The sequence below is a fragment of the Dermacentor silvarum genome, chromosome 1 (genome assembly GCF_013339745.2).
Source record: "Dermacentor silvarum isolate Dsil-2018 chromosome 1, BIME_Dsil_1.4, whole genome shotgun sequence".
Lineage (NCBI taxonomy): Eukaryota > Metazoa > Arthropoda > Arachnida > Ixodida > Ixodidae > Dermacentor > Dermacentor silvarum.
The window spans coordinates 72,819,414-72,846,263 of NC_051154.1; the positions used below are offsets into that span (position 1 = coordinate 72,819,414).

The 26,850-nt window shown below is 50.4% G+C and overlaps 1 protein-coding gene across 1 annotated transcript in view; it reads left to right on the plus strand.

Annotated features, from left to right (window-relative positions):
• LOC119465804 (ras-responsive element-binding protein 1-like) overlaps positions 1–26,850 on the plus strand; it is a 59,794-nt gene that overhangs the window by 24,948 nt on the left and 7,996 nt on the right. The window contains 2 exon segments of the mRNA XM_049669531.1: positions 23,066–23,239; positions 24,563–24,744. Coding sequence (XP_049525488.1) covers positions 23,170–23,239; positions 24,563–24,744 — 252 coding nt within the window. The 5' untranslated portion in view covers positions 23,066–23,169.

Consider the following 26,850-nt stretch of genomic DNA (forward strand, 5'->3'; position numbering starts at 1 on the left):
TTCCTGCTGGATTACATTGGTGAGGCGGGAAACTCTGAAATGCGTTCGAACTAGCACTGTTGAGGTAAAGGAAAAGTATTCTAGCGCTATCGCCGAATAGCGCTGTCCACATCGACGGGTGACGATATTGACTGGAGCGATGACGCAACGTAGTGGTCACTGAATGAAAGCAACCGATAGAAATCTGTCTTCCGTTCTGGTGAAGAGGATAGGAGAGGGGAAAAGAGTAGTGCAGCTAGTGTAAGAGGAGATGAGGGACGAAGTTGCCGATGACAACACTTACAAAGAAGCGGCGCAAATATGAACGCACGAAACAGAAAGTGGTTCGGCGTCGCCATCTTGTTATCACTCGCACGCCCTTGTTAAATAAGTCGGGGCACTGCAGGAGTTCTTCAATGGGACCGTGAATGCTAATAGTGGGGCGAAAACTGCGAGTGAAAACTGTGGGCGAAAACGTGCGAGCGAAAACTGCGCCGAGGCAGCGCGGGGCCCTCGAACGGCGGCGGCCTGGTCGTGCCTCGCGCGGGCTCCTTTCGCTACTGCCGCATCCGCCGGAGCCGGCGGGCATGGAGGAAGAAATCTCGCCCAGTGAGATGGGAGCGCGCCGCTCCCTTTTGTGGGCCGCTTGGCTCTGCAACTTCAGGTAGCGGCGCCTCCCCGCTCCTCCTCCTCCTGGCCCGCTAACCTCCATTGCCGTCGAAGGAGAAAGCTTATCCGGTCGCGGGCCACCCTCCCCGCGCCGGCGCTCTTCCGTCGGCCCGTGTATTTTGGTGCGGCGCCTTTTTATCGCTCGCTGGCAGACGTGATGGGCCGATCTTTGGGAAGACCGACGGAGATGCCGTGGCAATCTGAGAAGCTGGCTTTGTGGTTACCTTTCAAACGCTTGGCCGTGTCTAAACGCTTGGGAGTTTTGCCGGAAATTTTTTGAGCCCCGCGTCCGTACGCAATTTTCGGGCTTTCAGCCTGCGAAACGGCAAGCCATGCCTCCGCCGCGTTTCTTCATTGGCGCGTGCCAGATACCCGCCTCATTTGCTTTGTTCCTAGTTGGAAGTCGCGTGAAGATTGCTCACAACGCGTCGCATATCGACCCGCCGTGGTTGCTTAGTGGCTGTGGTGTTGGGCTGCTAAGCACAAGCTCGCGGGATCGAATCCCGGCCACGGCGGCCGCATTTCGATGGGGGCGAAAGCACCCGTGTACTTAGATTTAGGTGCACGTTAAAGAACCCGAGGTGGTGCAAATTATTCCGGAGTCTCCCCCACTACGGCGTGCCTCATATTCAGATCGTGGTTTTGGCACGTAAAACCCATTTTTTTTTTTTAACGTGTCGCATATCAACGTGACCATTACCGAGGAGTATGCTGTTTCGTGGGATCTCTCCGTGGGCGCGAAATATAAAATGGTATTCTGGAAGTGCCAGGAGGAAACGCTGTATTTAAACGCCGCTGTAACAGACTCTACGGAAGAGGGAGGAGGGTGGAAAAGGAGATAAAAAAATAAATAGTCTTGGCGGAAGTGCGCGTCGTCAACGGACACGCTTCCTAGATACAGGATACGATTCGAGGGGTTTCGTGAGCGATAGCGCCTTTTTGTGTAATGGGAGTGATAAGAGGGCAAGCAAAAGCTGCCATATTTCCAGCTCTTCCTTCTTGGACTATTTCTCCGTGTCAGTATGAAGAGTTCTGGCACCTGCAAAGGGCCTACGCGGATTGGCACTAAAGTGCGCCATGACTTTTATGTTTACGAGCTCCTCGCACCAGAATCTGCCACTTTCCCATCGTTTTCTTTTAATTCCCAGCTATAATCGGAACGGCAGGCATACCCTTATTTTCGCCATGGCCCGAGGTTGAGCAGATTATTATTATTATTATTATTATTATTATTATTATTATTATTATTATTATTATTATTATTATTATTATTATTATTATTATTATTATTAGTGTTTTCCGTTCATGCGTCGAATCGAACTCGCTCATGACCTAGTGCTTAGCACCACAACGCCATAGCCGCTAAGCCACCATGGCGGGTACATGTGTCTTGAATACCAGCTTGTGGTACTACTTGGTTATCTTGTATCTGTGTCATGTTACAGTAGTTACGGTATCATGTTTGCTAAGGTACAACCTACTCCTCCGCAACGTCCAACTGAGGCTGGCGAATAAAGACAATTAAAGCTTAATATAATTATTCTGAGACAATATTTTTTGCTGGCTAATATTTACAATAGCCAAACGCAGTCAGAAACATGCACAATGGACAAACACAGTGCCACCTGTACTGCATCTCACAAGACACTTGCAGCATTGCCGATGGTACGAGACCTACACAGGTGATATCCTTGCGCAGCGCAATATAGTTCCGGGCGTAACTCTCTGGTTATTGGGGGATTAGAGAGTCATATTTTTGTTTGGTATACGTGACATGTTAGGAGCTTTGCGTATGCACTTTGCATGCTCCGAATCACTGTGGCGTTGAGCAGATGACGCGGCGCGGATGAACGCATTTCGAGGGGCATTCGGACTTGCCATTGGCTAAGGAATCTTGTAGCTACTACAATGCTGCAAACTACTTGTGAGGTGGAGTATAGAGGCTGTGCATTTTTTCAGGACTGAAGAGGTGTGTAAACATTCAACATCGCTGCAAACATTCAGTGCTGTTGTCATTCAGGCCTGTTTACTGCTGCCTAAACACTTAAGGTGTAAAACACCATGTATTGTTAATAAATATTACCGCCATGTCCGGGAATGCATGTCAGCCTAGATGTGCGGCGATTACGAAACTATATAAACGAGCTCGGGGAAATGCCGTTGTTAGCTGCCTAAAGACTTAGAAAATACTAATTTGTTTGTAAATACCTGTTTCTTGCGTCACTCATTTCCGAGTCTCGCCGAGGGCGTTAGTGTGTATTTATTTACAAGAGCTATATCTATAAACAATCCTGAAAACTATACCGCTGTCTCTAAACTGTATTTTTTCCGCTTGTTTGCTCATCTGTTCCCTTTTCCTGCGTTTGTGATAAAATAAGTTTGTGCTTCTTTCTTGCTGTTTGATGAAGTGCCTTCGCCAGTCTTAATTTAAACATACCGACCACTCCACGTACCGCTGACTTTTTAGTTTTCTGCCAAGCTCATGCTGTGGGCAGCAGATACAATCATGTCTGTGTGTGTCCTGCAGTTTAAGGGGGGTTAACCATAGTTAAACGTTGTTAAACATAGAAATGCAGTCTACGATATTAGAGAATTCAAGCAGCAGATATTAAGGTAGGTCAAAAAGATTAAAAATTATGGGGTTTTACGTGCAAAAACCACGATCTGATTATGAGGCACGCCGTAGTGGGGGACTCCGGAAAATTTCGACCACCCGGGGTTCTTTAACGTGCACCTAAATCTAAGTACACGGGTGTTTTCGCATTTCGCCCCCATTGAAATGCGGCCGCCGTGGCCGGGATTCGATCCCGCGACCTCGTGCTTAGCAGCCCAACACCACAGCCACTAAGCAACTACGGCGGGTAAGGTCAAAAATATATTTCAAGCAACGTTTACGTTACCATATAGCCCGTTTGGTCCCGCTACTATATAGCTAGTGTGTAATAGCCGGTTGAAGCAGGGCGCCAACTGCTATCAAAATGGATTGCTCTTATATAATTCCCGCAAAAGCTGAATTTCGCCATGTTCGACCTTACTAGGTATGTGCGTTGAAAACAGTTCTCTGTCGTCTATTGCACGTAGTTGCTGTGTGATTCATCACCACGCCTTTCCTTTTTTTTCTCGCTCCGGCACTATCGCACAGTTACTCGCGCCATTGCGTAAAGCACTTTAATGAGGCGTTTGAAATGCGGGTCGGCGATGCACTGCGGGTCGGCCTGCAGAGCATGTATTTGTATCCTAAGATGCAAATGGCAAATGTTGTATCGGATCCACTTAATCAGCTACTTACTATCTTGTGTGTGTATCTCAAGTACTTTTCGCCTCAGTAATCTTGTATCGGTATCGCGATGCATCTTCAAAACATCTTTGGCCAACCCTGTACGAGCAGTGGTGGCTTTCCGTTCTTCCCGAACGAGATGCACGACTTCAACGGCGCCAGCAGCTTTCAGTGGCCATTGAGCATAGCGCACATATGGCAGGGATGCGAGGTCATTTCTGCCGCTTCGTTTTGTGTACCTGATTTTTTTATTTTTTTCTCTCGCCGTTGTCGAGCTTTGTCTTGTCGTTTATGAACGCGTCCTTTGGCGGAATGAAAAGAAAACATGGTGGCTGGTGTGATCAGCCGTCGATTGCAGGTCGTATAGTGCCACGCTTCTTTCGGACGCAGCGGAGGGGTGCTCGGCCGCTGGTCCGCGCTGATTTTGTCACGGGGATACGAGGGTGCCTGCAACGGGATCGTTTCCGGGGCGACGGGACCGTCCTCGCGGCGCGTGTCGGGTTGACGGCACGCGCGGCAACTGGACGAGGAAGCTCGGGGCTTGGCCCGCCGGGAAAAAACCGGCCGCGCGCTGCGGCGCACACCGTTCGCCGCGGGGCTAGCCGACGAGGAAACTGCAGCCTTGGTGGTGTGCGCCTGCCAGCGGCGACCAGTTCATCCGGCGCGGAGGAGCGCGTCTCCTCCTGCTCCTGGAGAGCGCGCCCTTCGCGGGGAGGCCGCGCGCTCTCTTTCGCCGCTGCGGTGAAGGGGGGGCTCCGAGGCGTGGTCAAGGGCGCTTCGCTCATCGGCGGCGGAGGGGGGGACTGTATTTTGGCACAAATCGCAGGGGGGGGGGGGGGGGGGGGAGCAGTTAATGCTAGCCAGGGGAGAAGGACGCTGGACACGTACCGGCTGCGATGAGTGGTCTCGCTGGTGGAGACCGCGATGCATACGCGGCGGGAAAAGTCGAGAAACCACTTTCGCCGAGTGCCGCTGGCCGATTGTCTCGTGTCTCCTCATTGTTGTCCGCCTGTCGGCACGTGTTAGGCTCCCCCCTCCCGCTTCGTTGAATACCCAGTTCGGTCTACTCTACTGCGACGCGTACGTTTCGCGCGCGGATAGTTTCCTCGTGTGGGGGGAGAAGCGGGGCCGAGTTGCGGTATTCGGAAGTATACAGAAGTTTGCCCGAAGTGTCAGCGGGGGAATTGTGGTCAGCATCGAGGTGACAACCGCCGATTTGCTGATTTAGGAGGATCGCGCCTGGGATTAGTGCACGGTGGAAGAATTCTTCCATCGTGCTCTAGGTGGCATATTCCTAGTTTAAAAAATAATAAATAAATAAATAAAAATACGAAAGGTGCGAGATCCTGTTTGAAGGATTCAACTAACGGTGATGCTGCGCCTGAAATCGCGGCGCGTACGAGTGGTCCATGCTTGACAGCTTCGGTTGGCATTCCTGTAAGTGCATCAGGAATGTTGTCGTCCTTGGTGGCCGTTGCCCTCGGTCGCACGACGTTGCCTCCCAGCGCTTGCTTGGAGCATCGAGTCTAGCTTCGTTTGGCGTCCTAGTCGGGCGTAACCTGTAGGCATTCGCTGGCGTCACTGGCGCGGATTATGACGCATTCGCGGCCGCCGCTCGGTCGAGTTAACGGATGCGAGTGGTCCGGACTGGAATCGGTGCGATTACTTTCAAAGCTGTCACGTTTCCGTGTGCTGACTGGCACGCTCCGCGGACATTGTGATCGTTTCTCCGTACTAAGGATCGCACAGCGACATCTCCACTGTTCTTTGCACATGCGGCCACGTACGCCTCCCGTCCAGACCTCGGTCGACGGTTGTCTTGTGGGCTTCTGCTCGCTCCTTGTCACCAGGAAAAGCCTACGTAAATCTTCAGCTGTTGCCGCTTCATCCCCCGTTCTGTTGTCTGATTGCGTTTCGCTGAAGGACCATCGAGACCTTCCGCTGCCTAATACAATGCGCCACAAGCGCTGCGTAATAGTTCACTTTCAGGCAGCTCTGATGTTTCATCGCCTTGTTGGGGCTCTCGACATGACAGATGCATGCAGATAGGTACGCGTGCGGGCGTGTCCCTGTTTTAGCTACTCACAAACGTAGTACGTGCGTGGAAAGAAATGCCCTTTCTGGGCGCGCGTGCTCGATTTTGTTTTCGCCTTCTAATTGTGGAGCATCGCGTATATGGTCTGGCAATCCCTGAGAAGTTGCTTTTTCCATGCCGCGATCTCGAGGGACATTGTCGATGGGCGATGTTTATTTCTGCGCTGCTGCTGCGAGCAGGGCCGGGGATTTTCCTCCAAGGTCGCCTACCTTTGCGGGATAAATTTAGCGGAGCAGCGAGTCGGCTGCCCGGCCACCCCCTTGTGTGGCCAGGATGGCGCGGCGCCGCCGACACCTGCGCTCTGTCGCGCATCATCCGCCCGGCGCAGCCGCGTCGAGAGTCGCCCGTATCGTGGGTGACGCGCGCGCGGAAGGGCACGTTCCCGGGTGGATGTTCCGGAGCCCGCGACAAACAATGGCTGTACGATAACGCATCTAGCGCGTCTCGTGGCTCTCCCGCACAGCGATTGCATACACCGCGAGTGTTCGGTTCCGCGTCTGGATGCCTTCCAGAGCGTGTTGCTTTTATCATTTTTACCCTCTCTCCGCCCCTGCCGTGCTGTTGAACGGATCCTGCGGTGGAAGGGGGGGGGGGGGGGGGGGGCGACCCACGAGCTTCGATGTGTCGCCGCTACGCGAGATCGGTCGGGCGGACGTACTGCAGCGGCGGCTTCGTCGATACTGCGCCACTGGGCGGCCGAACCGCGAGTCACCTGGCGGCGCCCCGAGAAGCTCGCGGTGTCGCGGTCATCGCTGATGCCGCGACAAAACCGCGCGGAGAGACGGGGTTGTTTTGACCTTTTTGGCGAACACGGCTTCTCCGGGATGTTGATCGATTGCGGCGCTCCGGTGGGAGCCCCGCCGTGGAGTCTGCGCAGCTCTTCGAACGCAAACGGATGTTTTTCCAAAGGGCAACGCACACAGCCTGTGACGAAGGCGGCCGCGACGATGCGTGGCTGACCGGACTTTCAATGGGCTGTAAAAAAAGAAAAAAGGCGACTCTTGCCGGGTTTTCCCCCGTTCGTGCGTGCCTGTACTCTGGCATGCTCGGCCGTAGCCAGTGACGGTCAGCGCTCTTGTCCTTTGCGTAACTCCGCGACAACAGGGCGCAGGTACGGTGCCGCAATAGCGTCAAGCCGCGAGATGTCTGGCGCACGCGCCTCTCGGAATCTCGAGGTGCTTGGAAGACGCGTGCGGCAGAAGCGCGCATGGGAGCGGCTGGGAGCTCGCGCCCCTAGGGCCGTGCGGATGTGACGTCGTGCTTCCGTCGTTTGTTCCTCGTCTTCAGGGGGATGCGGGAAGGCAGCAGTCCCCCGATCAGCGACCTCGCCGTCCTTCCTCCATTGACGGGCCGCGGGAGGGAGGAGAGAAAGAAAAGGCTTTCCGCTGCCGAGTGTCCGCGATCACGTGGCTCTCCCAGCGGCGGCAAGGCGGTGATGGGGGCATTCCATCGATCCGCCATCCGCGGATCCGCCGCGCAGGTGGGGAGCCCTGCGCGCGCTCGTGTGTGTGTGTACAGGAGCGTCGCTGGGGCAACGGCGCTCACGGCCGACGCGCCGAGCCCCGCGCACGCGGACTCGCTCCGCGGCCGCCCGCCGGCGATCAGCCCTGCCCAGGTGAGAGCATCATCCATGGCGGCGCCGCAGCTGCGCGCGACGGCTCGGCTCACTGGCAGCATCCCAGCGTATTCTTCCTGCTTGTCGTGCATGCTGGCGACTTCGAGGGTCGGAGGCCCTTCTGTCGATCCCATTCCTTGTAGGCAGGCAGGCGCGGGATACGCCGACTTTAGCCTTCGCGACAAGCAAATTAGACATGGAGTTTCGCCCATCTGCGTGTGCTTCGCGCCTCTTCAGAACTTTCAGGCGGCGTTGAGCTTTTCTCCGATAGGCGCTGGAGCCCGGTGATATCGCGGGAGGAGTGATCGCGAGCGTCAGGGCCCGAGCTTGCTACCCACTGCGGGGCATCCGGCCCGGGACGCGCCTTGCCCCTGCGGCTTTCGGCAGACTTCACCGGAAAACACGCGCGGGATGTTGTCCGGCGAGAGTCTGCTTTTTCCTCCCGCCGCTCTGCGTCCGCCTAGGCGCGGGGGGGGGGGGGATGCTCCTGGCACGGCCCTCCGCCGGCGCGGCTCCAGCGCACGCATCCGGCTCTGCGGCCGCCGCGTGCCAGCCAGCCGCCGGAAGCCCAAGGGGCCTCGGTACAAGCTCGTGTCTCCGGTCGCGCCCGCCCGACGGACAGGCGTCGGCGTGCAAATCTCTCTCGCGTGCTGACCGCCACTGTGCGGAGAAAGTGGGGCGAAATCTCGAAAATAGTGTGCGCACGGCCGTTGTCGAAACGTTGTGTTTTTGAATGGAGAGAATAGCTTCTTTAGGAGACTTGGAAAAGGTAAAAAGGAGCCCTAACTGCCTGACGCAATCGCTCTGGAAACTTTGCTTACAGATTCGGACGTAGAATGCGGCGCACAAAGCAAAAATTAAGACGAGTCTTGCGACGTCCCAAGCACGACGCTGCCGTGCGTACGCGTCCTGGAATAACTTCCTTCAGGGAAGATCAAGGAGTGATATCATCTCTCCCGTTTCCCAAATTGATCGTGACGTCATTCGCGGCAAGCGACAACGGGTCTCCCGCAAGCGCTCACCGCGAAGGCGTGATCGTCAGGTGCCCGTAGAAAATATTTCGTTGTTTGCTATGATGCTTGGAAAAGCTTCGCTATTTTTTAAGATAATGCCTTGCACTTCTACCATTGTCTCGTACATGCCTTGTCGAAAGTGGGAACAACTTCATGCCGTCTTACGGGACGGCTGTTGCAGTGCCTGTTTCAGGTGGCGCTTGAGTACTTGGTGCTCACTGGATTCGCTTGTCCTGGTACTCGCTAGATCCGGTGGTAGGCTGTGCACATTATTTTTCAGGCTGCAGTCTACGGTTTGTGGCACCTTCGTTGCTTCCTTGCGTCGCTCATTCCGCTCTCTCAAATCTGCAATGTATCGGGATGTTTATGACCAACCTCTATATTGAAATGAAAACTGATTTTTTTTTTTTTTAATTTCGCAGCAATCGTAGACCCTACCGCAATGCATTTTATCGCGGGAAACGTTGTGTATTGACAACTCTTCCGTTGAGCTTTGTTCGGCGGCCTTTTACGGGAAGTCATACATGTTGCAGCCTTTTGCATGCCGCCGTAGTCTCGTATATATGAACTTTGCTTGTTGTATACGCTGCTTTGTGTAACTGCTTGTATACTTTGTGCCTTTGCGCGAACCATGACATGCTGCCCTGCCCCACCTCCAATCCGTTTTTCTCTTTCTTTGTGCCTCGCGGATGTGTCCCTCGAAAGTTTTGTTCTTTCTTCTGTCGTATACCGATAACGGCGTTGCGGAGCGGTGCCAGCGTCGTGCACGCGAAAACCGCAAACAGTAGCGTACAATGCGCGTACTTGACCGCTTTTCACGGCGCGCGATCAACCCTATTCCTCTCTGCAACGCTTGGAAACACTGTGACACAATCGTGTTTTCGTGCTATGCAGCGAAAGAAAAAAAAAACGAAAACGTAATGTTCGTCACAAAAAACACCCTGTACTCGACGGAGCGAATTTGTGGGTGTCATCGTATGAGCCGTCACTTGGGTCATCCAGGTAATGTAGCTGAACGATACAGCAAAGCTTTGACCACTGTGCTGTTTCGTGTATAGTGTGCGTTCCTGTAAACGAGTACGCCTGCCCACAAAAGCTTCCGGAGTATATAGAGACAGGGAGAAACAAATCTCAACTACCTCGCGGCGTAAGCACGCGGTTGCTTTCTGCGCGGTGCCCCTTTTCAGTTGTGTGTATCTGTCGGCGCTAATTAAAGACAAGTTACCCGCCGGGGTGGTGTAGTGGCGGCTTTGGCGTTGATCTGCTAAGCCCGAGGTCACGGCATCAAATCCCGCCTGCGGCGGCCGCATTTCGGTGGGGCCGAAATGCAAAAACGCCCGTGCACCGCGTGCCTTGGGTGCCCGTTAAATAACCCCAGGTGGTCAAAATTAACCCGGAATCCCCCCCACTACTTCGTGCATCATAATCTATCGTGGTTCTGGCCAGTAACACCCGAGAGTTCGCCGTGAATAACCAACTCGCCCAAATTACTGCGCCGACTACTCTTGACTCTTGCACTTGACTCTTGGGCGACACCGCGCACCTTTTCCATGCTATACGGCTGCGAAATGCTTCCACATGCACATAAAAGAAATTTCACATAAAAGAACTTTTATGTGCATGTTCATTCTTCGCAGACGTGGACGTCAGTTGTCCAGACAGCTGCCTTCCCCGTATTAAAGAAGCGCGGAGACACATGTACAGAAAACAAGGCCTCTTAACCTCCATATATAATCAACCCATGTGACCATGCGTACTTATTGTATATGGAGGTTATGGGACGCATGTTTCTTTCCCTACAGGGTGTGCGAGTCTGTGAGAAACCAGTGGAGCAACGGTGGGTCGACTGCGCGAGCGGTTTCGGTCGTATCGGCTCATGTCCCACGTGTCTGCCTAACAGATTACGCGCGAATCGACGACCGTCGGACTGACACGTCGCGGTCGTCTTGCTGCGCGATGCGCTACCGGGGAAAGTCGAGCGCGGATTCGTACGCCCTGCACTGACGCACTTGCAGCGTGCGCCGGATTAATTTCGACCACCTGGGGGTTCCTTATAACGTGCACCCAAAGCACGGCGCACGGGCGTTTATTTCGCATTCCGCTCTCATCGGAACGCGGCCGCCGCAGGCGGACATCGAACCCGTGACCTCGCGCTTAGCCAGCAGAACACTTTTCATGGTCACTGAGCTATGCCGCGGGCGGGCAGCGTCGAAAACACGTCGGAAATACGTTTGTGCTCATTAGCTCAGATTTGGTCAGTATATATGCCGAGCTGTAGTTCCTGGAAGTGAGCAGCCAAAGGTGTTTTCTCGACTCATGTGCTGAGCTTGCTTAAAAAAAGAAAGAGGAAGAAAAAAAAAAATAAAAACGCGTCCAAAAGGCCGTGCACATTGCTTCCACGTAGCAGTAATTACGATTTTTGTAGGTTTGACATGATCGTTGAGTAGAACGAGCTTATAACCTGTTGCGTTTCGATATCCGCCCAGCAGGTCCTTTGTATTATCGGTATTATCGACCTTGACGGTGATAAGGTCTGTGTATTTAATCAATTTCTGCCCATCGATTTTACGCGGCTCTACGTTCACGCGTTAGATTATGAATGCGAAGTAGCTACAAATTGCTTCCGAGCAACAGCGGCTATTCAGAGAAATACCAGAAGCGCAGCAAAAACATACAGAAGCTGCAGCAAAAAAAAAAAAAAAAAAAAAAAGTTCGACATCCGTATACAGACGTAGGCGAAATTGTCCTTGGTCAGCTGGGCGTGGTTTATCATAATTATCTGCACCGAGAGGCAGCATCCTAACATTTGTACAATCCCCGGCTGCACCGGTTGCATTTCGTTGCAGAAAGCGTGGCCGAATTGGCATTCATGTGTCCCTAATACTGCATGGTGATGTAGACGTGTGGAGGGCAAAATGGCAGAGACGCAGCGGCTGGCATTGCATTAACTATGGCGGAAAAAGGACCGAAAGAAAGAAAGAAGAAAAAGAAAAGAAACGGAAAAGGATAGTTAATGCGCATTCACAGAAGAAAAAAAAACAAGAAAAAAGTAGGCCGATACTGACGCTTCACGTTCCTCAAGTGCCACTTGCAGTGTCAAGATTTCTGTGACAAAAGAAACAAGGTGTCGCTTTTCTGCGAAAGCTAGCCGCCAGATGGCATCTGCTACCTTCCTCAATCTTTTTTTTTTTTTTTTTCCCCATTTCTTTCACAGACACGGCCTTGTTTTTTGTTTATACTGTTTCTCCCGTCTAAAGATGTCAGGTTCAGCGGCGCTATCGCTCTATCTTATCGTTGTTTTTCCTGGCGGTGTCGTTCACCAGCGCTGCAGCCTTTCTCGCCGCAATGACGTTTCACACGGAACTTGTATACAATACTTCAGTCGCCGCTGGCGGCCTTCTCCGATGCGACTTCGAGTGGCGGGATGCCGCACGCTACCTGTGCACTCTGGGACGTCGGTCCTTTTCACCGTGATCGAAGGCTAAAAATTTCGCTCTGCTTGCTCCCCAACGGTACCGGCCAGGAATCGAGCTTTAGACCTTGAGGTGCGCCTTAGTTACCGAGTCATCGGCGATATTTTTTTTTTTTTTTTTTTTTTTTTTAGGGCTGGCAAAGTGTCGGTTGCTATCGGTAGAAATGGCAATATGTTCTGACATAGCGTTATCGTTATGCCCTTACCGCCTGTCGCCGAATTCGCGCAGTTTATCGCGCGTGGGCAATTTGTAGAACGGTAACGCTAAAATACTGTCCTCCGCCAAGGAACTGACCCTTATCTCAGAAATCATTGGGAGCTTTGCCTAGAGAGACAGAAGAAAGGGGAAAGGCAGGGAGGTTAACCAGATGGGAAGATCCGGTTTGCTACCCTACGCTGGGGAGAGAGGGGAGGGGGAGGTAAAGTGACAGGAAAGTACAGATAGAGAAAGAAAGGAGCATGCGTTACCATACCAACGTAAGTTGTTGGGCGACTTAATTGTTACATATTCATGAACATGAAAAGACAGGAAGAAATACAAAATAGTACGAAGGAAGATGACAAGCACTCATTCTATAGTCTTTCTCGTATTCGTAATACTTCGTGCTCGTCTTTTCGCAGTCGTATGCGTTACCGACGCTGCCTCCCGTCGACTGCGCATGCGCGGTAGGCACCGCTCGTGCTTCAGGCTGCATCAGTAACGGTAATGACAGAACAGTAACGCTATTCTTAAGTACTTTAATGACAAGAAACCGCCTGGGTCACCACCGGCGTAACTTTAGGACACATCATTGGTTTATTATTGGCATTTACTGTTTCCCGTGCTATGCTCCCCCCCCCCCCTTTTTTTTTTCTTCTTCTTTACAGTGTTCTGTCCTAGTTTCGGAAAACTCCGTGAATGTTCCACAGGTGTGACGTGCGTCGCGGTCACTGCGGCCCCTGGGATAGTTCGCAGGTTGTTCTTTAATACGGAAGTGCGCTATTAAATATTCGAACGTGACCAGTTTCCGAACACGCTGCATCGCTTTGTCGTGCGTACCTGAGCTCTGCTATCGACATACAGTGGAGAACAGCTCAATGCGCGGGCGACAACGACCGCCTTTTGCATTCAACCCATCGACATTCGATTCAATATCGGGTAATTCCGACATTTCGTGTGATCACGCCTTTGAAGCTTACAGTAATTCAGCTCCGCATGTTCGATTCGACGACGCACGTGATCAAAAGGCTAACGACCGGACTCAGTGCTGCAATTACGTCATATGTAACGTATGTACTACGTGATTTACGCCCTCGGTTTTTTTATTATTAGATTAACTTCCGGGGAAGCGCGGCAGCTACACAGAGGGGTACTGAAAGTGGCGTCCCACTATAAGTAAAGTTGTTGAACCAGTAGCAGGCCTAAAAATTTTCATTGCAGTTCGATGTTAACAGATGCCCAAGTGGCTGCTGATGTATCGTTGGTTGGGTGACTGCAGTGCCCTGCTGTTGATCACCATGCCGCCGGTTCGAGTCCCGACCGTCGCGTTGCTTTACGGTAGAGCGGAAAGCGAAGATGCCGGTGTAAGGAGACTTCGGAGGGCTTTAACATAGTACAGTCGAAATGAGAGCCCCTCCAGCCACTGCGGAGTCTTTCGTGGCTCGCTTGTCGGTGAGCCGTGTTGAAGCGGGCGGAAGCGGCTACAAGTAACCGTTCGAACAGCCGGCACAAAAGAAAGGTTGACCAAACGATGAGGCATAGTCCTCGCTCTGTAAACCGGAGGCTTTGTCTCGTTACGGCGCGTGATTAAGGAAGCTGTGTCGAGAAAAGAAAGTAAGCGCGGGAGGAAGGAAAGCCACGTTTCCGGTCAGCTGTAAACAGGTGTAAAAAAAGCTCCAGCGATACCCGGGGAGCTCCCAGCACGCAGGGAAACCCCGGCCATTGCGTGGCGCCCTTGGAGGCCACGTTAGTGACGTTACCGGAGGCGCGCGTCGAGCACTTCGCGGAGCGCCGGTCGAGATCGGCGCTTCAAAGTAAACAGTATAGCGCTGGCCATGGGGGAACGTGCCGCGTTTCCCGATAATTCATTTCGAAGGCTCGCTTCCTTAGAACAAAACACTACAACATTTGTCAAGCAGGTGACCTTTTCGCTCGCGTTGTTCGCTTTGTGGCGCCCTTGTTACGATTATTTCGCACACCGGCTATAGTGAAATCGTGTTTGAAGATTGCTGTGAATTTGAGCGTGTGAGGTTGCGAAGTGCTCAAAACTGTTTTTATGACAGCGACAGCTGTTATGGGCTCACTCCCCTGGTCGTTTTAATGTCCACCGGCCTTTGTCGCTGGAATCTCGAAACCCTTTTCGAGAAAGTTACGAAGAAAAATTATCATCGTACCGCGAGGATTCGAACTTGTGACATACGAATTGGCAGTCCAGGAATGCGCCTCTCAGCTATCAGCAGTGGAGAATATTTATCCTGTAGACCGCGATCGCGCCAGCAGCTGCCATGATTGGCTAACGCCCGCTCAACATCTGTGTACTGGATGGAGCGGCGTCCGCCGCCTTCGTGTTCTATAGAATAACTTCTTCCTGGGCGAGTTGGTGTAACATTTCGAGTGTATCGTGTTCTATAGCACGTCGCCTTCCCATTTGCGGGGGTGGTCCTAAATTAAGTTTTCTTCCACATACAATGACAATGATGAGTGCGTTTGATTTGTCATCATTAGTCTTCTAGCGCAAGGCTTATTCTCATGTTTACTGGATGGCGCTGACGTTGTCTTGTTCCCGTGAAGGTTTGCGTGATGCCTATTAATGGGGCAGCCCAAATATAAATCTGAGAAAAGCTGAACGAATCCAGCAGTAAGAAGCTAAATGGTTGTTTTAGTTGAGAGAAGTGGCAAAGTCCGGATAGGTAAGAGGAGGGTGAAAAGCTCCGAGTCTTTCCACTTCACCACCGGGAGACGCGAATTCCACAAACGAGTGCGACTCTCACTTTTACATCTCGAAAGGAGATTGCGCGCTCGCACCTGGGAATGTTCTTCCAACAAACATCGCAGGAAATAGTCTAAGGCTTACTGCGCATGATATTTGCCAGCTGTCGTGTCAATGCTCCGCGTTACGGTCGACTGCATGCGCACTTTGCGGCATGAACATCATGCTGTATTTACCTTTTCGCTTGTCCGTGACACATTAAGTATAGCGAAAGGCAGCTGGCAGAGCAGGGAACAGAAAGTTGACTAAATATCGAGGGCCGAGAAAACATTTACGTTAATCTATATAGGGTCGTTGAGCTCCATCGGCTTATGATGAATTCAGAGCTCCATCCAGAAGCCAAGCTGGTGCGGAACTTGTGGTGGAATGTCGCCAGCGAACGCGCAGTGCTTCTTCCTGGTCAGAACATGGTGCTTATTCGGAACAACTCGCTGGACACACCACGGTTATCCAGCCAGGGTCCAGCTCTTCATGCGACAGACACCGATCCTCTCCGCAGCAATGCGACGGCGCCCGGGGAGGCCGCCCATCTCGGCTGGGTGGGGAGCGCGGCTTGGGACGGTCTTGACGGCGGGGGGAGAGCCGATCAATAGCAAGAAGGGAGCGCAGCCATGGCGACGGGAAGACAACACGGGAACACCTCCCTCCTTCCCCCCCGGACCGCCGGAACCGGACGGCCGGCTGCGGATGTCGGCCGATGCTGGACTCCGCCATTGCGGCCGCTCTGCCGCCACATCACCTCTTCGTCCCCTAGCGGGGTCCCGGCGGACGTAGTGTAATCATAGATGCCGCTGCGATATCTGCCGGGCTCCCGGCGCCTCATTTGTGCTTTTCTTATCCGTCTGTCCTCAGCATCGCAATCCTTGGCATCGCTGGTCGGGGTTGATATGGAAAATTTGAGGTGGCGCGGTTCATGGCCGGGCGGGCGACGCGCGTTGGCGGGCCAAGAAGCGGCGGCGTTCGCCGAGTGGCTCGCGCGCGCGCTCTGACCTTGGTCGGGCAGCCGTGCCCGCTCGGTCTGATGAGGGCCCGCCATCGATCCCCGGCGGAGCGCGTTTCGTGGGGCCATCCAGAGGCTGCTCGGAGCCCTTGGCCACCGCCTCGTTCACTGGCGGTGAGAAGCATCCTGCGCACCTGCTCAGTGGCGCATGCTTCACAACACGTTGCGCAGTGGAATTGCATCTTTTTACGACCTGCACACATTTCTCCTAGTCGGTGGATGGGGGAGGCGTTTAAACTTTCGTAGCACTTCTTAGCCTGCGTCGACGTTAATGTAGTCCGTGTCAGCTTAAGCGGGAGCAGTTGTAGGCGTGAAAGCCGTATGCTGGGGGCGCGATAAGAAAAGTTTAGCAAGACTTGCAGTTCCACCGAGCTGCTGGCACGCGACTAGGTTTTACCCTTCAACGAACAGTGTTCCCCACAGAAAGCGGCAGTGCGTTCATCTAGCGAGATTTCGAAAGGAAATTCATTTTAAAGAAATATTTCCCCTGGAAGACAGGTTGTGTAACAGCATGACACTATACGGCACTACCACTCGGTAGCTTGCTGTTGCGTCAACAATTTTTGCGCGCACATTTCGGAGAGACCGCGATTCGACACTTCAACGCTGGCACGTCTTGGACGGACGCCGTGGGCAGCGCGTTTGGATAGAGACAGCCGCTTGGAATGTTGTCTGTCTGGAAAAGCAGTCGAGGGAGCTCCTTCACTGCGCTTCGACTTCGTAGGTGTGGCAGTACGACGAAAAATTAATCGTGGTCTTGTTTACGATCGCTCGGTCTAGCTGCCTTCGCGATCCGCCACTGCGTGTCTGTGTCGAACTAGTGGTTATCGGAGTGATCATCTCGACCTTGACGTCAGTAAATGTTCTTATACGGCTTCCTTTTGATTTTTTTCCCCTGAAGGCAGCAAAAAAGTACGTGTGTTACAGGTGTAAACAAGTGCATTCGCTCATTACTCAAGTTTCTTTTTCTTTATTATTATTATGATTATTTCCCCGCGGGTAGCGCACGCGCTTGCTTGAGCTGTCGCATCTCTGAAAGTGATGTGTGCGTGCGTCGTAGCTATCGCCGCGGCGTTGGCCGAAGCCTCGCAAGCGGCACCTTTCTTCGCAGTCCGTGGAAGGCGAGGCGGGAGTGGTTTCGTTCGGCTGTCCGCGCGGCTGTTTCGTCACTGCCGCCGCCGGTTCCTCGTCGCCGAGAATGGGGCGCGATTCGTGCGCGGGGGGGGGGCGTCGACAAGAGTCTGCGGAGGACGCCGCGCCCGCGAGTGTGCCGTTTCTCTCTCGATGTCGTCCTCGTGGCTATTCCCGTCTTTCCTCGTGCGCGGCGCGATGGGAGAACGGCGCACCGACCGAGCGCGCGCGCTCGTTCTGCTGTGCGCGTGCGCACTTTTTCCTCCGGGTGCCGTAGAGCGCGCCTGTGATGGACCGCGCACGCAGCATCCATCCTTACGCTTCTGAGACAGCGGGTCTTGAAAACAGCACTCGGGCGTTTCGCGCTGGTGGTACCCCTGAAATGTATGCCCGAAGGAGTTCGCTCGACATTAAAACCCGGGAATAGCCCCCACATCTTCCGCAGGCGTTCGCAGTGTTTATCCACTGCATTGCGTGCGTGCTTGCGTGTGTGTCTGCCCGGCATTGGGGCGCTGGTGTAGCTCTACGACAGCACCTCCTCCTATCAGGCGTGGTGCCTTTTCCTGCTCACTTTCGCTAGCGGCGCAGCAGCCATGACCTGTGAAATGGACCCACGCTGGAATACTTCAAGTGGTTGAGACATCAAATTTGTGGCTTGCGCGTTCTTTGTTTCAAACGTTTCTTATTGCTCCAGGAAGCATGATACACACTCGAAGATTCATATATTCTCGGTAAATATTTTAATATCGTATTATATATGTGAACGATTTTCGCTTTCGGTTTCTGGGCGCCGAGTTGGACAGTGATGTCACTGTCTAGGAAGCTTAGTCACGTGGGCCCACAAAGCTGTGACGCACGCACTGCTGCATCGTCTGCTCTCGCACACACGTTCTGTACAAGTATAGCCGGCCAAATCTTTAGCTAGCTTCTGTTAATGCGTTTTTTATGCTGTCCAGTGCGTTACGATGGAAGGAACTTGCGAAACGGTCGAGGTTAACTTATGTTCACAAAGCTCGTGAAGATAGCATAGTCATTTGTAAGTTTGTTCCTAATTTAAGGTGCTGGCGCACAGAAAGTCGCCACTCGCCCACCGCAGTTAAAGATTTGGGTGGTATCACCGTGGGTGATGGTTCTACCTTCGGTATGCGTGCATGTCCCCGGCATACTAAAGAAATCATTGGTTCCCGTTAGCGGATTACAACAACTTGCTCTGGCATACATCTGGTCAGAATACCAGACCTATGTTCATGTTTACACAGACAGATCCGCGTCGCCAAAGGCATCGACAGCAGCTTTGGTGATACCAGCCCAGCAGATGACTCGAGGTTTCATTCTAGACCATAATTCTACATCAACCGCTGCAGAGCTTGTGGCTATTCGGGAAGCGATTCGCCACATCTGCAGAGAACGACCTCAAGAGTGGTGCATTTTTACGGACTCAAAACCCGCGCTGCAAATTTTGGGATGCTTCCTGCGCCACACCGCATATCAGGTTCTGGCACTGCAGATCACCGAGCTACTTTTATGCGCTCAAGAAAAACACCACCGCATAGTGTTCCAATGGATCCCGGGACACTGTGGGCTCAATGATAATGAGATGACCGATGCTGAAGCAAGGCGCGCCCTCAGAAATGGCCTGCGAACTGTAGTGCCGTTCTCTAGACCGGACATCACGTGCCTCCTGTCGGAATTAACGAGGAGTGCGACGAGAAGATACTGGGCCCAGCCAGACGCTCGTCACGTCCGGCTTAAAAGGCTGGATCCCGATATGCAATTTTCTGTTCTGCGTGGAATTCCACGCCCTCATACGTGCCTGATACACAGACTGCGATTAGGCGTCGCTTTCACGCGCAAATACTTGCACATCATTGGACGGGCAGACTCCCCGGACTGTTCAGTGTGTGGCGTTGTAGAGACTATAAACTATGTGCTCGTGGTGTGCCCTGAGTATGCGCGCGAAATACTAGAGAGTAATAGTTGAGCGGCTCAGCGGGCCAGCGGGCCCAGCGAACGAGCGGAGACGCCAACTGCGCATGCGCGGCCCGCTGGGACATCCAGCGTGTTCACGGAGCGCGCCGCTCGCCCGCTCATTTCGTCTCTTCAGCGGAGCGTGCGCAGCGGACGAGCGTGCGAGCGTTTTCAAGAAGCGGCAGCGAACGCGAACGTTCTTTTCGCATAATATTTCTTTTCTTTTTTTAATATTTCTCTTTTCTTTTTTTAATATTTCAAATAATATTCTTTTCGCAGTAACTTCAATTTTATTCGGCAGGTAACGCAGCAAAGTCTCTGCTTGATCGAGAGTAACTTCAACCTTGTTCAACAGATGGCGCAGCAGTACTATCCGCTGAAACGAGCGGGGCGTCGCTCAGCTATTACTCTTCTTTTCATCTTGCGCTCCGCTGTCCCCTCCGCTCCATCGCTGGGCCCGCTGGCCCGCTGAGCCGCTCAACTATTACTCTCTACTGACACTGGCAGCTACCTTGAGGCATTTATACAATAGACCACTGTCGAAGGACCTCTTGCTAGGCGCATGGCCACAGAGTTGGCAGACGATAGAGGCAATGCGGGCTCTTTCGCGTTTCTTAGGTGGCACGGGCCTGGACTCACGCTTGTGATAACATTTATGCAATGTGTCCTTTCACCTCGTTTCTCCCATTATAATCCCCCATTGTGACCCTCTTTCTTCCCCTTCCCTTACGTAGAGTAGCAGGCCAGATGCTCCATTTTCCGGCCGACCTCTCTACATTTTCCAATCAATAAACTACTTCTTCTTCTTGGGCGGCTGTACGTCCGCACTCGACCATTGTCTAGTACACTCTAGCACGGACGTATTGGAAAAAGTGTGGCTGAAGTCACGTGCTGTTTTTCGCGAAGGAGCACTGGGACGGGTACCCCAAATGTCAACGTTGCCATAGCAACCGTGCTCCTGAAGCTTTCGCTGCTGCTTTCGGTCTCTGAAAAGTGAGATACGATTTTTCCGTCGGTGTGTTTCTCGTAGCACCTTTTGTTCGCGAGAAAAGCTGACTTTTGAGTGTGGTATGCAAACTTGAAAGTTGTGTTTTGGGTCTGTGAGTGTGAGTGTCAGCCAGCAACAGATACGCTCAAGCAATCACGGCGCGAGTCTTCGTCGTCTTCAACGTGCCACGGAAAAACACAGGAGCGCGTCTGCTTCACTATTACTGCTACAGAAGTTTCGTAGGCTTTGTTCTGACGCGCGTCGGTAACAATGCAAGTTCAAAGTTCGCGTCCATCTGCTCCGGCGAGCTGCAGAACCCCTGATTGGAGGCGCAAAGGAAGATGGCACACCAACATGGCTGCGCTTCCGGCTTCAAAGACGTGACTTCGAAGGCCTCTCCCTGTTTTGTTTCTTTCCTCCATGCTTCCAACAGAGTGACGTCGGTGTCAATCGCGCTAGCGATGGGTCTCGATGGCGAGAACGAGCATTTAGGCACTCTTTGGAAGCGAATTAAAATATATTTTAAACGTTTGCTGTGTCCTACACTTCATGTTGAGTGTCCTTTCATACAGAAAAAGCCTACAGCAGGCTTTTTATCTCAAAATTTGCTGTCTCAACCCCTTTAAATCAGAAATGAATGCGGCGTTCGTGTTTCAGTATTGGTACCAGAACTTAAAATCATAAACGTGCGTGGAAACGTGGTCTCTTTCTTATTTGCCCCCTACCCCCGCCGTTTCACCCATGAGGAGTAGACATTGCTACATTAGCCCCTCTTCACCTCTTGTATATGCGCGCCTTGTCCTCCTGCTGAGCACTTGCATTAGAGCATACTGTGGCCCATAGTCAGAGCCATGTATCCCTGCTGCTGCGGAAATGCGTCGATGTCCACAACCAACTCGGGCGCGATCCCGGGTTCTGTGGCCACATTGCAAGCTCGAGTGCGAAGTATAGAAACAATTAACAGTGACTTACTGGCGTAACTGGATACAGAGCTGGCGTGGTTATGTTCTGTTTTAGTTGTAATAGGTGGAGTGGAAGCTAATTTCGCAGCCCTGGTGACTGCGTAATGATGCGAACGAAACTGCGCGAAAAGTAGCGTACACATAAGGGGTGCCGTTTTTGGTCACGTTCGCCACGTGTGGACGAAGCAGGGGCCCCGAACCCACTTCTTCCCAGCTGTTAGCCGCCGCTACAGTGGTTCTTCGCCTTTGTGGCGATAGCTTTGCCTAATAATCGCGTCCTGCATGCAGAGCGCGAGTGATGAACGAGCAGCCGCGATTGATCCGCTGCGCGATTTCGACCAGCTCTTCTCCTCCCTTTCCCGCTCCCAGGAGGAGGGAAGCTCACAGGGCAGCTGCTGCTGCATGCAGGCTTCAACGGGCTTCGCTTCGCGAGCGCCGCCGTCGGCCAACGGCTGGGCCGCTGTGTTTATCCGTTGCCATGGAAGCGCGATGCCGAGGGCCGTCGGAGATGATACCTGCGCTCGAAGCTCCCTACCCCCTCCCGAATTTCGATCCGCGGGTCTCTTATCGTTGCGCGCGGTGCTCCCAGCAACTCTCCGTCATCGGTGCGACAATAACTCCATGGTCGGCAACCGCGAGAGTCGCGAGAAGTCGCGTCTCTACCTGTATCCTCGTCAATTGAATGCGCTGGCCGTTTCGAAAGCAGCCCTTGCACGAAATTATGTGCGTGCCTTTGCTCTGTTGCGTAGCGTTCGGTTTTCGGAGCCCCTTGGTTCATGTTTTGGAATACCTTTAAAATGGGAAGTGGGTAGAATTGACGCATGGGTGCGGTGGGGGATGTCCGGTCGAGGAGTATGCCCTTCAATGTCTGGTCCAGCTGCTCGTCGGGATTCATCTTGAGGCTCTTGTTACAAGTTCAGTCGGATACTTTAGCGCTGTTCTCTGTTCAGTTTCTGTCAAAGCTCTACTCACCCCCGAGGTAGTTGCAACTTGCAAATGTTTGCATTTTATTCATCGACATTTTGTATTGTCTGTACGTGTTGAGAGAGCTCTGGGGGGTGCAATCATATTAGGAGTCTGCCCAATTGAAGCAAAATGTGACTAATGTCAGTGTTATATAAAAAAAAAAAACTTTTTTCTCTGCTTCAGCCTAATGAGAGTTGGCATTTAATTAATTACTTGACAGGCACTTTGGTACACAACATTGCTTTTCCAGGGCTGTCGTCTTCCCTTTGTTTCCCAGTAGGATTACCTTTTATGTAGCCTTCAGTCATCCCTTGATGCATGTGCCACTAACAGTGAAGGATTGTTCAATATGCACATAAGTCAGCGAATTTCTTCCTTGTGTTGCTTTTCTTGTGTGGATTGTTTTCATGTAAAGTTAACTGGTATCACAGAATTGTTGTGGAGAGGTAGATATTACAGATGCTGTAGTATCTACACTGTCTCCTTGTGCCTGGATCAGTGTGCTTTATGCTGGAAAATTTTACAAATTCTCTTATACTAAAGCCAAAATATTGCCAATTCTGGCACTTGGCTAATGGTTCTGACCGATAATTAACTGAGAAATCATCAACAATACCTCATATCTGTGTTCATTCTGACACCTGAAATCAGTAATGGAGTAATGGCGTTACTACATTTAGTACTATAGCTGTTATACCATTCCATTTCTTTTCTTTTTTTTTTTCTCTCCAAATGTTCCCGTTTTACCTGAGCAAGCCTTAAGTCTTGTATTTCCTTTTCGCTCACTTGATTTTCTTTTAACCATTTCATCAGCCCTTCAGTCATTTTGTCCTTGCCACTTGCATGTTATATTTTTCTGCAACGGTTGTACTTTTCTGTGGTTGAGTGGTAGCTTTGTCCAGCCTGATTTCAGGGAATGAAGTCTTCAACACTTTGTGCCTTCCCCATACGTCTTCTGCAGGCTTATCACGAGGTGCTTGTTTGTCAAGACACCGCAGAGTGCCTTCCTGGTTTGCTGTGGACAACTGATGCCTGGCGGCTGCTGAAATTCTCGATGAGACATGAATGGAGAGCCTGGGAAGCTGTCTCCTGTGCGCCCTGATCAAAGATGATGGTGCAGGAGACACTGAGAAAGGTAGAGTGAATTTCGCTTATTGCATGTGTTTCCTACCTGCAGCAATTCTACTCCCTAGAAGTGTTAGTAGGATGTAGGAGAGTCGCCATGCTGACCATATAGATTGAATGTTTGATGCAAGGGAAGCTAGTAATTGGCTGTGCAGCATTTATCAGTTGGGTGCTTAGCACTTGTGAATAAATATCTTGTTTGAGTTTATCTTTCTCCAATTTCTGATTTCAGAATGGTTCCTCTGTCTGAATACACAATTTGAAGCTTGAATTTAATGCATGGATCGTTTGTATATGACATAAAATAGTTCTAAGCCTGGTCAGCTCACATGGTTAAGTAGGCCTTTTATGTTCTTTATTTCAGTGGTGAGGAAAAAAAAAATATATGTATATATATAGTTGAAGAAACGAAGAGGCACACTTACAAAAATGGCGTGTTTAATGGTTTAACCATTAAACATGCAATTTTCGTAAGTGTGCCCCTTCGTTTCTTCAACTACCTATTCACTGGACCTACAGAACTTTTTCTTGTATTATAAACAGGGTGTTTCATTTTAGCTGCACCAAATTTTTGAAAATTGCCTGTGGCAGATAGCACAATTATAATCCTTGATCTAAACTACTCGATGAGGTGGCCATTACTTCCACGAGAAATCACAATGCCTAATCGAATAGTTAACATAATTGCGTTAATTAACTTTTTAATTAATTATTTTACAGCACATCTTTTAATCTACGAATTATAGCCACTGAGTTCGCAAGGCATATCCACTTGGAATGAATTCTCAGGACTGAACCAGTTTCGAGATAATTTTCAAAGTGTCCGACAAAATGAATGGGCGTTCCAGTCAACTTTGTGTTTCAATGCATAGAACAGCGTTTTCCTCAAAAAGTTAAATGGAACGCCCATGCATTTCGTCGGACACTTTGAAAATTAATATCTCGAAACTAGTTCAGTCCTGAGAATTTGTTCCAAGTGATATCAATCTACAAATTATAGTCGCTGAGTTCCGCCTTGCGAACTCAGGGACTACAATTCGTAGATTGATAGATGTGCCATAAAATTTTTAACTAAAAGGTTAATTAGCGTAATTATGTTCATTATTCAATTAGGTGTTTTGATTTCTCGTGGAAGTCATGGCCGCCTCATCTAGTAGTTTAGATCAAGGATTATAATTGTTGATCTGCCACAGGCAATTTTTAAAAAATTTGGTGCAGCTAAAATGAAACACCCTTTATATATAAGACTTTTTCATTTTTATTGTGGGGCCCTCATGAGCTCAGATTATTGCACAGGTGGCCAAAAGTTGCTGATCATGTTCTTTTCATGCAGATTCAAGCACTGATGACCAGCTTCACCCTGGACAAGCAGCATCACCTTTAGGCAGACCTAGCAGCCTTCCTTCGAAACTTGGCAACAGCGGAACCGAACTTTCAACGAACGAAAACCAAGATATTCACCAAGATGGAGATCTGCAGAGAGACACTATAGCAGCCAAAAGAAAACATTCTTCGGTAAGGGACATAATTACCAAATAACCACTACCTAACAAATATATTGCAATGCTGCGTATGTACTGCTGGATTTATGAAGCAAATCACTGCAATGCACTGCACTCTGGAAAACCTCCAAGATGCAAAATTATATTGTGGACTTTTTTCATGACCTCACACCATTCATTAGCTTGGAGTCAAGGTGTTGCTCACCAACTGCAGCTGCAGTTCAGACTACTGGTTTAACTGAAGCAGACTTGTACGAGTGCTAAAGAATAAGACCTCAGTCTGTTTCAGTTCTGCAAACTGTTCCAGTATGTTTTTACTATAGTTGCAGTGTTCTATAATTTGATAATGTGCCAATTTTTGGTGTTCTCACACACTGCTGAACTTATTCAGCCATGTCAGCAAATACTGTAATTTCCATTGTTTCATCTGCTGACTGTTGTGAATTTCTCTTGCTTGCAGAAATAAACTTTACAGTAATTCATCATAGCATCAAGGGAATATTAATAAGCACTCTTCACTGTCTTCTGTTAAGAAATGGTGTGCAAAATCTCACTGGACACAACAAAGACTGAAATGGAAGCCTCATTTATGTCGGTAATTGAGCTCTTACAAGCCTTCGTAGCATGGTCACATTAATGCCACTAAATTAGCAGAGACCAAATTCTCTGCTAGATTGCTGGCACCAAATGCATTCATAGCGCACATACTTATAATTGCTGAGCATTTTGGGATACAACAGTTGAATGCTGAATAAATGTGCTGCCGAGTGATGCTTCATAGTTGATTCTAGAGAACGTTTGAGCAGCTTAGTGAGATCATTGCCATGGTGGTGGTCCGTTTCTCAGTGACAAAAGAACATGCAGTCTCAAAGATTAGCCAGAATGGTCATAGGCACAATTTTCTGGCACAAGAAGTAATGACGATTTAAAAAAATAAAATAAAAATAAATACAGGGATTGCAAATGGCTGCTTGACCTTGCTGTACAGATTCAACTGAGGTCCTCAAATTTTTCGTGAAGAAAGCTCCGGGAAAGATTTTTGTTTAGGAAGACAGTGGTGCTTAATCACATTAGGGAAGAAAATGGCTATTCTGGAAGGCATGGGGTGTTACTCATAAAACAGCCATTGGTGCCAACCAGCTTTTGATCTATTTTACCATTTTTGTCTGCAAACAAGACAAAAGGCTGAACTGAAATAAATTTTTTTTAAAAATGATTTTAAAGAGATGGCCACAGTAGAGCACCTCAGCCATCAGAATTAGAAATTTCATTAGAGTTGTTAAAGGCTCTCAGAGGCAATGTTAAAGTGCAGGTTCCATGGCTTTCTGTACACTTTTTCAGACAGAGAAACTTTTCAGCGCACTTTAGCTCTTAAGGAAACACATCAGTTTGGCAGCAGAAGGCTGTGACTTTATTCTCTCCTATAGTTTCATTTTAGTGCAGCAAATGGTGTGATTTAAATAAATCTGAAATTTCCTGCACACAGTGCACCTGTCTCAAAATTCACAAAGTCAGTGCGTAGAGCTGGCACCTGTCCATAGTTCTTCAATGTAGATCACAGATACATTCAGTGGAGAATGGGCGTACATGCACTGTGCTTCTGTTTTCCCATTGAAACCAAAGAATAATAATTTGCTTGGCATCATTGCCTGCATTTAAAATTTATTTTAGGGTCATCGCATTGGTTGAAAACAACTGGACCTAGATAGTATATTCGAGCTTACACCAGTGTGCTCATTATGCTGTACTGTCAGTGAGAAGGACAAGATATAGAGCAACCTAATGGGGAACTTTGCAGAAATAGGAATCTCAGTTTTCTGTGTAATAGGCTTGTGATCACCACAGTAGTAACCTAAACCTGTTCTGCTTGCAAAGGCTTATTCAAGATGACCAGTCCTGTTGTTGCCTTTGTAAACTGTTATTGAAAGTCAGGCTATTCATGTGTTTAAAAAGATGAACAATCTGTCAAGGCTCTAACTGCATATAATGGGATTGCAGAAGTGAGGTTAAATATTTTGTAGCTAGGTTTGACAACAGCATTCCTACTATTATTTGATTTTTATTAGGAAAGGAATATTGCCCATGTTTTGATTGGTAAAATATCATTGAAACTTGAAGA